The following is a 13,960-nucleotide window of genomic DNA, read 5'->3' on the forward strand; positions in this document are numbered from 1 at the left end:
GTTTGAAGATTTTGTTGTTGCCATTTATATCGAGTGCTAGCACTCACTGGGCTGGCAGGTGGCAGTCAGCTGATGGCAGGAGGGAGGGAAGCAGTGTTGAGAATGAATGTTTTCATTCAGTTTATACATCTAACAAGAGGAAGTACAGCAACGTTATTTAATCATAATAGATGTAAGGACATTTTAAGAAAGAAGGCGTATAGGGGGCATCACTTTGCATTAATACCTCTAAGGAGTGTATGTTCTCGTCTATGTCTGTTTGTCTGTCAGTTAGTAGGTTTGTGCAATAATTACCACAAAACTTGGTGGAAGGATGCATTGTGGGTCAGGAGAGAACCCATTACATTTTGGTGAGGATCCAGGAATTCTTTTTTTTCCCACTTTCACATTGCGAGATAGGGCATTTTGCAACATTTTCGCTGATTTCTGAGAGAATAATTCATGGATCTTGATGAAAAAATATCAGGGATGTTCAGGGGATTGATATTTATGAGTGTGTGGTGCAGATCCTAATAAAAATCCAGATCTATAGTGAATTTAAATGTGATTGCAGACATCTAAACAGCTCTCTGGCTTTAATATGGCCTCCGCTGTATGAATGTTTCTCTCACTAAAGAGTTTTTTCTCACCTGTACTACTGAGGCCTCTCACAGAGAATAACCCCAATTATGTCGGAAGCGTAACTCGTGCATCAAGAGACGCCAACTTTTTTAAAGATTGAATTTCGGGAAACTCGTTTTTTTTCTCCTGAACAAAATATGGCATTTTTTCAAAGAACTCCATCACAGCTGTAAACACTATCTTTGATGACAATATCCTCAGAGCGAGGGGAACTATTTTTCTCGACAGGAATTTCTGCTGTTAAAACATCACGTTCCAGCAACTTCAATATTCTCTCTGAGATGCTTTTGAAAGGTGACAGCGTTTCCACAAATCCAAGTGACAACACAGCAAATCCTTTCTTTATACAGACGTAAAAACCTACACGATTAAAATGTCACATGTTGATTACTATAAAAGGGAATAATGACCAACTCCGCCCTAACGCTGTGCCACTGGCACCAGCATTCAGCCATGTTTGCTACCCCCCCCCCCCGGCTGAGTAACTGCACTAAAAGTTGTGACACAGACTGTTTAAATTCTCCGGCGCCGGCTCCTCGGACCTTGCTTAAGTTCGAAAATACATAAATTACCCGTTTGACCTTGTACTTTAATGGACATGAAAGATAAATATATTTGTTCCTTGTATTATTCATGAAGCCAATTCAACAGCACGAACAAGTCAATAAGTCAGCGTGAGAATCAAACCAAGGTGAGGAGCGTGATTGACTGCGGCTGGTATATGGGGAATCATAAAGCCTTAGGTTTGGACACTTCCCTGAGGCTCTCTCTTCGACGGGAGATATAGTCGGAAGTACACCACGAGACGTAGAGCATATATTAGCATACTACATTATTCATCACTTGTCAGTAATTTGACTGGCAGAAACATTAGCTGCATCCAGGTCAAAACAGACTAAATAAGGAGCTAACAAACCTGAGAGACGGCGTAAATTTGGAATTAGGAGCGGAGCGGTTGCTGCATTTGTGGATTTTAGCCCCTTGTGACGTTTGAGACACATTATCACAGCAGATACCGATAATAACAAAAATATTGATAATTAGAGCCTGAGCTATACATCGGGTGTCTGATAATAATAAAAACTTCCGTAATTAGTCCAATTTATAGTTATTTAAGGCTTATGGTTAAACTGTGGGATATCAAGCCGGAATTTCTTACATGTTAGAAAATAATTGCTAAATTAAAGAAATATATATAATGGCCGATATTTCGGTATCTGAAACTTTTACTCCCTAATATCAGTATCCGCCTCCACAATGGTGCAATAAATGAGATTTTACAACATACATTACACTAAACAACCATCTCCATCTTTAGAGGTTTGACAGATATGGTGAAACATTTATTTAAAGTGCACTTTCTGTCCAGCACTTCCAATCCCAGCACAGTTGTCCCTGCACTGACCCGCACGAAGGCCTCCGAGACCTGGCCACGACCAAATCAAACCATAATTCTTGCTTTGCAGAAAAAGCCCTGACACACACTAACACACTCGTGTCCTCGCAGTGAGCGAGTAAAAGCAAGTCATGAGCTCCTAATAACTGCAGCCGGCCAGCGGAGCAGGAAAATGTTCCACCGCTGCCACTGTACAGAGTTATGTTGTCACTTTATCCTCCACATCAACGTGTCAGACTTTAAACTGAAGTGACAGATCGCTGCTCTCTCTCTCAGCAGAGGACACTGACGGCTGGATCCATGGGGCACAGGGGTCGGGCCACCAGGTTGGCCTGTGCTAATGGACTGCTGACCAGGCAAAAAGCCCAGCCTCCCAGGAGACATCTGCCGCCTACTTCTCACCCCAACGGTGTCGCCCACATGTCCTCTGCATCACCGTCATCACCATTTGCATTGGTCTCGCCGCCGCGTCACTTTCCTTCTCACTCGCTCATTGTGCCGTTTATTCTGCGATCTCTTCTCACGAGCAGTTGTTGTACAGCGTGAATCTTCTGACTGAGACATGTGGAGCTAGAGGTGAGGAAGATGAGGGCCACAGCAGAGATCCAGGCATTTGTGAAGGTCCACCTCAAGATGGCAGTGTTCACCATGAGCTGCCTGTAAGCTCAGCAGCTCCTCTGCCTCCCTCAGCAGCTGCAGCACAGACAGAGCTGGGGATGAAATTGAGGGTTATCTACAGCATTGAAATTAAGTAATGATTGGATGGCAGTGTAAATGACGGCTGGATCTGTGGCTCTGATTCCCCGTTTTTATTAAAGCTGCTGTTTTTCTCGTTACCTCTTGTCACTCCTGACTTGGCATTTTTTTGGTGGGGGGTCTAACTCCGTGTTGCAGGGATCAGCCTCCTCTAGTTGCTCTGAAACTTGTCAAATAAAGCTCGTGTGCAGGTTATTTTCCAAAGTCACATCACAGCCTCTTCAGATCATCACAGCTCTGGTGCGAGGCAGTAAACTTTAACAAAAAAAAAAGAAAAAGAGACGCAGTTTTCACCCATTACGCACCACACGCTGCTGCTGCACGGCTTTGATGGCTGGGATAACTGTCAAGGTTATTTCTCATAGGGACAAATACAGGTTTCCACGTGTGGCGGACGGAGCGGGAATGTGCCAACAACGGCTTCTCTGTGCGGTGCGCAATTATTACGCACTCGCAAACAAGGCTCGCGTTGTATGTGCGCGTGTTTAATCTTGGCCAAAATGAGTTTGCTGTGCGTCTTTTCCATCAAATGCGCCTTTTTTTGGTGTCCACCCCAATTAGCGCAGCCTACCTGACGACAGCCTAACAGGTTGGCTCTTTCTGACGCGTCCCTGCAGAGCCGGATCACTCTCACTGTAAAAAAGCTAGAGGACAGCGACTCCTCTTTTTTTTGTTTTTTTTCATTATCATCATCAGCACTCGCAGCTTCATCACCATCATCATCATCATCATCATCATCGTCACCCCCCCCTCCACCCAGCCTCGGGTTTTTTTTTGGTTAAAGCGTCTCTGCAGCCTGCAGCATCTTCGCAGAGCATCTCACCGCGGACTGCACCCCCACCCCCTCGGTGCGCATTAAGTGACGTGACTGCGGCCCAATCGCGGTGCCTGCTCGGCGCGTCGACGCCACTGAGAGAGAGGGGCGGCGTCCAATGACGAGGGTCGGCCGGGCAGCAGAGAGGAGGAGGAGAGAGGAGAGAGGTGGGGAGGACGTCTGCGTGGTGTACTTCGCCAGCCCTCCTATGGGTTTACAGAGAGTTAGTGCAAGATATTCTGCTCCGGGAGTGAGAGCGCAAGGATAAACGGCGCACAGACCCTGCGCATCGGTGCCACACTGAGCCACCTTTCTTTTTCATCCAAAGCTCCGAGCGGGATCCACTCTGAGATTTCACACCTCTTCTTCTAATTCTTCTTTTTTCTTTTTGGGTGTCATTTTGTGTAAATGCCTTCATGATCTTTTTTTTAACCTTGTGCCTGCGTCGGCCGATGGGAGCTGTGTGAACTTGAGACATGACGGGACGCGAGTGTCTCCGCTTGCCTTCACCTCGTCGGCGCCTTCACCTTAACAGGTAGCCCGGGAGGGAGAGGACAGGACAGAAGAAGCAGAAGAAGAAGAAGAAGAAGAAGAAAAAGAAGAAGAAGAAGAAAAAACAAACCGGGACGTGTAACGGGAGATGTGCATTGATTTTTTCGGGGACTCGCTCCTAATGGAAGACACCGCAAACCACTGACCACCTGGCTGCTGTCTGCCGGAGAGCTGGATCACCGCAATCACCGCAGGTCGCACAATTAGATCCCGACCATTCCTGAAGTTCAATGGGGGGAAAGGAACTGCGACATATGAAGCCTCTGATTTACCCCAGTTTGTGCGACCAGCCGGTTTTTACCTGAAAACCTGCTCTCGAGTCTGATTACTCGTCTCTCTCTCGCCTGGACCCAGATCTGACTGAGAAGGATATCTTTACCAGAATAAGCTCGCAGGCGCACAGGATGAGAAGACTATGAGCTGACTCACTCCAGTTTTTTCGCCTGAGCCGGAACGGATTTGGGTATGTAAGATAAGAATGGGTTCTCAAATCACTCCAAAAAAAATGTACAAATCTGACTGAGCTCATTTTGTAGGCTTCATTCATTCACTCATTCGTGTATTCATCCGTTTAGGACCCGACACGCACAGCCCAGCATCTTTAAATTTGGCAATTTAAGTGTAAAATTAATAAGACTGTGCAATGTGCTGTGAAGTTTTGTGGCCACGGGCTTTTCGAAGCGCTGGAAATTCTTAGTGACCATAAAATGTGGAGGAATTAGAAATGGGGCGAAAAGACATGAAGGGCTGCTGCAATGTTTTTTGTTGAATTTCTCTTTAATGGATTGTTGATTAAGGCCTATGTCCAGATTTAATAGTACATTATAAAAAAAAATCTGTGTTGACCTAACACCTAATTATGAGCAATGGGGTATTTTGCTAGTCAAATTGAATTACTGTGCATAGTGTGGCTATTTCACTGAAGAGAAACTCCTGTCGTGTATTCGTAGGTTTGTCTGTGGAGGATTCCTGTCGTCACATCCAAGGAGTCACTGCCTGTAACGTCGGTTGCATAGAAAGAAACTCCCGAGCTGTGCAGCCTGGAAGCACATTTACACCGTCATGGATCTAAAAGACTATTACCTGTTGGGCACCCTACTCGCCTGCATATGGCTCGATCCTTCGATAGCCCAAGAGCTGATCTACCCCATCAGAGAGGAGTTGCAGGAAAATGTCCTCATTGGAAACATACCAAAGGACCTAAACATATCCCATACAAATGCTGCCACTGGAACAAGTGCTAATCTGGTCTACCGGCTCGTCTCCAAAGCGGGAGATAACCCTCTGGTCCGCGTTCTGAGCAGCACTGGCGAGATTTTCACAACATCAAACCGAATCGACAGGGAGAAGTTGTGCCCCGGTCCCTCGTTTGAGGACAGCGAGTGCTCCTTTGAAATTGAAGTGGTCATCCTGCCTAATGATTATTTCAGGCTGATTAAGATCAAAATAGTCGTCAAAGACACAAATGATAATGCCCCCATGTTCCCGTCCCCTGTGATCAACATCTCTATCCCCGAGAACACGCTCATTAACAGCCGCTTTGCTATTCCCTCCGCCACTGACCCAGACACTGGCCCCAACAGTGTCCACAAATATGAGCTGATCAACGGGCAAAGTGCCTTCGGCTTAGACATAGTGGAAACGCCTGAGGGGGAGAAGTGGCCCCAGCTCATTGTGCAGCAGAATCTGGACAGAGAGCAGAAGGATACATACGTAATGAAGATCAAGGTGGAGGACGGTGGCAGTCCGCAGAAATCCAGCACTGCCATTCTACAAGTTACAGTAACAGATGTCAATGATAACAGGCCGGTGTTTAAAGAGAACCAGATAGAGGTGCACATACCGGAGAACTCCCCCATTGGCACGTCTGTGGTGCAGCTTCTGGCCACGGATGCAGACGTGGGGGCAAATGCAGAGATACGTTATGTATTTGGGACTCAGGTGTCTCCTGCCACGAAAAGACTCTTTGCACTGAACACAACATCTGGCCTAATTACAGTGCAGAGACCCCTGGACAGAGAAGAAACAGCTATTCACAAGCTCTCTGTTTTAGCCAGTGATGGCAGCTCCAGTCCTGCCAGAGCTACTGTCACCATAAATGTGACTGATGTTAATGACAATCCGCCTAATATAGACCTGAGGTACATAATCAGTCCCATTAATGGCACTGTTTTCCTGTCGGAGAAGGATCCCATCAATACCAAGATAGCACTCATCACGGTGTCAGACAAAGACACCGACATCAACGGCAAGGTCATTTGTTTCATCGAGAAGGATGTGCCCTTCCATCTCAAAGCCGTGTACGACAACCAGTATCTGCTGGAGACATCCGCGCTGCTCGACTACGAAGGGACCAAGGAATACAACTTTAAAATTGTAGCGTCAGACTCTGGGAAACCGAGCCTGAATCAGACTGCCTTGGTTAGAGTGAGGCTGGAGGATGAGAATGACAACCCACCTATTTTTACTCAGCCAGTCATTGAGCTGGCTGTTATGGAAAACAACAAACGTGACCTGTTCCTCACTACGCTCAGCGCCACGGACGAGGACAGCGGGAAGAACGCAGAGATTGTTTATCAGCTGGGACCGAACGCATCGTTCTTCGACCTCGACCGCAAAACAGGGGTGCTGACTGCGTCCCGGGTTTTTGACCGGGAGGATCAGGATAGGTTTCTCTTCACCATAACGGCAAGAGATAACGGGACCCCCCCACTGCAAACGCAGGCAGCTGTTATTGTAACTGTGCTGGATGAAAATGATAACAACCCCAAGTTCACGCATAACCACTTTCAGTTTTTTGTGTCGGAGAATCTACCTAAATACAGCACGGTGGGGGTGATAACTGTGACGGACTCAGACGCTGGAGAAAACGCTGCTGTTTCTCTCTCCATCCTGAATGACAATGAGAACTTTATACTGGATCCTTACTCCGGGGTGATAAAATCCAATGTGTCATTCGATCGGGAGCAACAGAGCTCCTACACTTTTGATGTCAGGGCTGTGGACAGTGGCAGGCCCCCTTGCTCCTCAGCTGCCAAGGTGACCATCAATGTCATTGACGTGAACGACAACACCCCCATCGTCATCTACCCCCCCTCCAACACATCTTTCAAGCTCGTTCCGCTCTCCTCCATCCCGGGATCTGTGGTCGCAGAAGTGTTCGCTGTAGATGGTGATACCGGAATGAACGCAGAACTCAAATACACGATTGTGAGTGGAAACAACAAGGGTCTGTTCAGAATTGACCCCGTCACAGGGAATATTACTCTGGAGGAGAAACCAGCGGTGACTGACATAGGCTTACACAGATTAGTTGTCAATATCAGTGACCTGGGATATCCTAAATCTCTCCATACTCTGGTGCTGGTATTTCTGTATGTCAATGACACTGTGGGCAACTCAACGCTCATATATGACCTCATCCGACGCACCATGGAGACCCCAATAGACCGGAACATAGGGGAGAGCAGTGAAACTTATCAAAGTGGTGACTATTTAACCATCATGATAGCCTTTGTTACCGGCGCCTTTGTGGTGATCATTGTCATCTTTGTCACTGTGCTGCTGCGCTGTCGCCACGCGTCGAGGTTTAAAGCGGCACAGAGAAAAAAGCAGGGAGCCGAGTGGATGTCGCCCAACACGGAGAACAAGCAGAACAAGAAGAAAAAGCGCAAGAAAAGGAAATCCCCAAAAAGTTCCCTGCTCAACTTTGTCACCATTGAGGGGAACAAACCTGACGATCCTGCCCACGAGCCAATCAACGGAACCATCAGCTTGCCAACCGAGCTGGAGGAGCAAGGGATTGGACGCTTTGATTGGAATGCCACACCCACCACAACCTTCAAACCCAGCAGCCCCGACCTGGCCCGGCACTACAAGTCCGCCTCGCCACAATCGGCCTTCCACCTCAAGGCTGACACGCCGGTGTCGGTGAAGAAGCACCACGTGATTCAGGAGCTCCCATTGGATAACACATTTGTCGGGGGCTGCGACACCCTTTCCAAGAGGTCCTCCACGAGCTCCGACCACTTCAGTGCCTCAGAGTGCAGCTCCCAAGGAGGGTTCAAGACGAAGGGCCCCATGCACACCAGACAGCAGGTAAAAGAGCACTTTTACTGGTCTATAAGTACTGCCTATAACTGCCCTGTTCCACAGTGCTAAAGTGCCAGTCTAGATTAGAGACTCGCTCTAAGTTACTGTGAAGCAACTGAAAAAAGTACAGGAGACATACTGCTTCAGCAAGTTCCGCTGTTTCTCAAATTCTAAATAAAAAAAGAGGAAGAGTTACTTGAACCACTGCTAAGTAAAGGAGATGATTATGGACTCAACAATCACATGCATAATTTGGGGGGGGGAATAATTATAGACTGATGTTTTTGTCATTCATATATATTTAATTCATATTTAACAAAATGCAAGTTGGTGAGTGATTGCCTTGCCTTACTTTGTCTATTCAGCAACCAGGTTAGATCACTGGTTAAAGTGTACCACCATAACATTAAGTGTGACTCAATGTTCTCTGTGAAAGAAACATTTTTTTCTTGCCTATCTACTCAGATCACTGTTTTCATCATGGTTAACGCTGCGCACATTCTCCCAGAAAAAAATCAAAAAAATCAAAAAACGAACAGAATAGCTGACTTTTCACCTCTCTCCTCATAAATCTCCTGAGTGTATTCATGTTTTATTTTAAATTTTATGTTTCCTCGTTTTTTGGTGTGACTTGTAACAATCACAAAAAAAAGAGACCTTGTAACCTTTTCAACACCTGCAGCAATAATAACAGTCGATAATTAGTCCGCCGTTGGTGGTGTTGTGAATGTCACAGTAGGCTTTGCTACATCATCTGGGCTCGAATTAAATGCCTCCTCTCAAAGCACACGAGCGAACTGAGTGAAGCTTGTCTGCAACTTGATACACATCCAATTCAAAAAGGATTAGCCAATAATGAGCCTCAAATTTCAACATAATCCATGCTGATTTTTTTTTTTTTTTATCAAAGCCTTATTAATTTTGCTGCTAATAAAGCACCGCTACACAACACACAGCTCCGATCTAATGGGACACATGTGGACAGATTCCAGGGAGCAGCAGAGAAGATGGGGGAGCGAGAGAAAGGGAGCAGAGGGAGAAAAGGGGGCAGAGTTAGAGCGTCGTCAGTGGGTCAGGCTTGATGGGTGGTGGTACTGAACCTGTAGGTGGCAGTGTTGCGCTGCATGGCGCCGCCTGGCACGACGCCAACCTGCAGTGGACTTAGAAATGCAAGGGACGAGAAGAAAGGAGTGAAAACCTTTTGTTGGTCTTCTTAGTGAAACGCTCTCGCCTAACGATGCGGAGGCTGCACAGGGAAGATTGATAATGGCAGTTAGAGATTTGAGTGATAAGATCTATCCGGAAGGGAGAGTGGAATTACAGGGGTGACACCGTGCGACTCCTATCGATGCATACCTCCGGGTCACTGCATCTGGGGTTGGATTTAATGTGTTTCTGTGTGAGAGGCAGCAGTCAAAAGAGGCATTCACTCTGCCGCTATTTGTGTGTGTGTGTGTGAGAGAGAGAGGGTGGGGGGGAGACACAAGGCATTGAAATGGGTGATGGTGGTGACCGAGGGGATTCAACCCCAGGGGAGGACGCATGAGATATGACACCGTACTGTAAGCACAACTTCATTGATTGGCTCAGTCATCCCACAATTCCAGCACGAGATTTATTGGAATCAATAATTCTGACGAATGATTCAAAGAAGCACACAAACAGAGGCGACTTGTTCTATACAGTGCCATTGATGACATAAATGATGCACTGCTGCAGATGCTCTCGTTCAACACGTGGTCGTCTGAAATGTTTTTCTGTGTACTTGTCTATAGCATAAATGTAAATCTTACTGTATAAATGCCCGGGGCTTGAAACTGACCTCAAGTTGTGCCTCAGTCTAATTCTACCACACGAAGCTCTTCAGCTGAGTCTTGCCATCTTCATTCAATACTGTCATCGCGACGTGAAAATCATATCTTGCAATCGTGCCATGAAACTCCGAAGGTCATTATCAAATTGTATGATATTTGTATATTAATGAAACTATATCCTTCACAGTAGCAATACCTTTGAACTACTCAAATAAATATGCACTAATTTATCTTGACTGCACACAAGGGTATACTTCCTTATCTCGCTTTTCAAAAAAGTAATTTATCTAACCACTCTTAGCTAATTGTCTTTGGACATTTTTTAATGAAGACTCTCCAGGCATATTTGGTTTTGGTTATTAGTAATAACTCATTCCAAAAAACAACTTACATAGAAATCACAGCTCATGTTGGAGGCTAAGTGGCAGTTATAGATTGTGGGGAAATCAATAACTCCGTGGACATGATTAACTGGCTAACGCAGGGTATGTTATCAGTGTCATTTCTACTTCCATATTTAGATTTTTCTTGTACAGTGCGACTGTTTGTGTTGACACGTGCATGTCGTCTCCATTTCATGAGCATTGACAAGTAGATGCCCATCCAGTGTATCCCATTCTTTTTTTTTTTGATATTCTCCTGGCATATCGAGTAAAAAAAACAGAGAGGATAATAAAAAATCAAAAAAGAAAAAAGCCAAAAATACCAATTACCTTTTGAGTGAATCTTTATACAGACAGTATATCCAAAAGGTAATATCATCGGATTATCATATCATATTCCCCGCAGAGAAGAAGCGCTTTGGCAAAAAAGATAAGAACTCCAATATTAACAGGCTCCTTATATACACATAGATCAAAAAGTCAATATCATTTAGTTTATTCTTCATTTCTAAAATGTGCTTTTATGGACTATATTGAAATTGCAGCCAGTGAGATGCTGAATCGTTTCGCTTTTTAAAGTGTCAACAACAGACTCTGATACGATCAGGAGATTTGCCACTTGCATTGTTGCCTCATGAGCAACAGACCAATATCAATCACACAGTGTTGCCCAGAAGTTGACATGAAATAAGCAAATGAGAGAGGACATTAAAAAAAACAATGGTGTGCAAAGCTCAGTCGAAACCGTTCAAAATTGACCCGCTCCGTATAAATCGAAAAACCATTTTCTCAAGAGTCACATCTCTGCAGCATCAGCAGCGATCGATGAATAAGAAAACTGAAAGGAAATTGATAAACAAGGGAGCAGAACGGAAGGAGGTGAAGAACAACAGCAATGGATGACGGTTGTCAGTGTTGTCTTCTTCTCAGAGGACGCGGTGAAAAACGAGACGCAGCAGTAGACATAACGGTGTCATCACAGACAAACGCCGACTGGAATCATGACAGCTTTTATAGAGACCCCAAACTCTGCTGATAGCAATAGGAGCAATCCTTCCCTTTGCTTTCTTTTCTTTTTTTCCCCCTCCACTTATTATTTCCCCTCCAGGGACCTACATTAGTGTAAACAACACTGAGGGAAAAAAAAGCATGAAAACACTGTCCTAGATTCACAATGCAACACAAGCATCTCAGAAACCAAGTGTAATCCTCGCCGTTTCACCGTCACTCTTCCTTCTTCCTTTCGGTCGTCTTTGACATAGATGTTGTTGACTCACATAACATGAGCCCATGAGTGGCTGTGCATTAACCGTATCCTGTGCACGGCGTCCCAGGGCTCATGCTATGGACACATTGACATTCTCTTACTGAGGCCAGTCGTGAAACATCGTGCAATTACTGTCCACATTTTAGGTTCTGACTCTTTTTCTGAATGTGGAAACGAGGCTGTTCATTTTCTGTTGCACACAATGTGTAGAGATTAATATGTATATTCTTGCAGATGCACGAGATGCGACTTCTTTCCCCCCTCGCTTTGTTATGGTAATCAACATTATATGTCATGGAGCACAATTCTGGGCTTTCAGTTGTGTAACCATGTGGTCTGAGCACCTCATGTGTGAAAAAAAAAAAAAAGGCGTAATTGCTGTGGGTTATTAGTTATTTTCTTGCCTGGCAGGAAAGATGCGAGCGCTGAAAGGAGCCGTGTACGTGCAGTTCATTTATCCCACACTGCTCTGATGTGCTCCTCCACAGCACAAATCATGCATTAGCTCCAGGGACAGAGTATAACAGCTCCCTTTTGTGCAGCTTCACTATAGATGCAGCACATATAGAACAACTGACAACAGGTTGACTTAATCAAACTAATTCTGGAGATGTTTTTGCTTTAAATTACGTTCGGTCTACCTGCATGAGACTCGCATTTTATCCCCCCCTCTTGTTGTGACCGCTGCAGTAAAGTTGCTTTCAAAAATGCAGTAGATGTAGTATTACAGTTTAAAGTGAACGATGCGGGAAAGACCTTTGAGGAGGAACGTGCTCCTGGAGATGTCTTGTCAGTACATTTAATGAATGGACATTCTATGCAAACAGGAGTTTGTACAGACCATTGTAATTATGGAGCCTTGGGGGAGTCGTCCTTCTTGTGCAGGTTCATTTGCCACATTAATAAGGGGATTAGTAGTACGTACGGGGGCTGATGGCAGCAGGAGAAGTTTGAGAAGATTAATGAACTATGACAATGTTGCACCTGAGGGGAAAAGTCTGTTGCAATATCTTCTGGGTTGTGCTGACACAGAGTTTGGCGCTATGAAAGAGGAAGATGGAGAGAGGCCAGTGATTGTTGCCGACTGTGATCATACATCCTTTTCCTCAGCTGTCCTGTCACTTCTTAGCGAGACGGCGCCTGTGATCTCTTACACTGTACACGTCGATGATGCTCTCCTCTGAAGACGTTCCAGCGGATTTAAATTTCTCTCGAAAAATACGGACACACCGTGGTGTAAAATCTCGCTGTATCTCATCCACGCGAAAGGAACTGGACAAATAACCATAAAGACACTAATTAACCAAGTCTTTGAGCAAATTCTGTGTTGTCTACAATTGGGTCTGCTGCCAACACCAGTTTAATAATGAAGCAAACTGCAGGTAGATGCAAGGACAACGAACCTGACTACTGCATACTCTTAGCGAGTAAAATGTAACAGATCCTCAAAACAAACGTAGCCATGGGGAGATAGTAAGCCAATAAGTCTGTGAGTGAAGTTTCTATCAAAGCTTTAAATCATCAGTGGAGGATTTGCTGGCTCTTTACTGCAGAGAACATTGTATTTCTTTAAAAAACTTGTCATGTCCTCTATGTCTAGGCGGGTAAAAGGAAATGAAATGGATTGCGGGCTATACTAAGGTAGTGGTTGTGAGTACTACCAGAGTAGATTATTGCCCCAAGGGGGATCCAGTTTTGTCTGCACAAAACAACAAAATAAATCAAAGCCCTGTGGTGGTACACTGGCTGAACTGTGGAGTTCATTTATATGTTTTCCTCTGTCGAGAAAAAAATGAAGTGCTACTGATTTTTAATATCTTTATATTTATTTATTTATCGATAGCCTTTTTGTTTTTCTACGTTGTTGTCTGCAAACACACAGACGAAGGCAAATTACCAGGAATAACATTCGATTTTTTGTGAGCATTTTAAATCATTTCCATTTCCGTCTTAACCATTTTTGTGTTGAGATTACTCGTCATTCTACTGTTTTAACATGTGCAATTTTGATAATGACAAATGTCATTTATCAAAAGGCCTTATGTGTGTGTGTGTGTGCGTGCGTGCGTGTGTGCGCACGTTAGTGATTTCTTTTTGCTTTCTTGATTTGTTGTTTGTCAGTCACTTTTGGCTGGCAACCAATTCATTTCAAATTTATCATCCATTTCTGCAATTTCTCAAAGCAAATTGATTGATGAACAATCTTCAGGGGGTTTGCTTTGTGAAATTAATGTTTTGCATGCACAAAAAACCCCACCAAAGTCA

At 44.8% G+C, this 13,960-nt stretch overlaps 1 protein-coding gene across 4 annotated transcripts in view; it reads left to right on the plus strand.

The window, feature by feature from the left end:
* The first annotated feature begins 3,760 nt into the window (after window positions 1-3,760).
* Window positions 3,761-13,960, plus strand: part of LOC118113167 (protocadherin-9) — a 196,100-nt gene continuing 185,900 nt past the window's right edge. For all 4 annotated transcript variants that reach the window (XM_035162611.2, XM_035162630.2, XM_035162639.2 and 1 more), the window contains exons 1-2: window positions 3,761-4,602; window positions 5,090-8,237. In XM_035162611.2, coding sequence (XP_035018502.1) covers window positions 5,202-8,237 — 3,036 coding nt within the window. In that variant the 5' untranslated portion in view covers window positions 3,761-4,602; window positions 5,090-5,201. The remainder of the gene's footprint in view (window positions 4,603-5,089; window positions 8,238-13,960) is intronic.

The sequence above is a fragment of the Hippoglossus stenolepis genome, chromosome 1 (genome assembly GCF_022539355.2).
Source record: "Hippoglossus stenolepis isolate QCI-W04-F060 chromosome 1, HSTE1.2, whole genome shotgun sequence".
NCBI lineage: Eukaryota > Metazoa > Chordata > Actinopteri > Pleuronectiformes > Pleuronectidae > Hippoglossus > Hippoglossus stenolepis.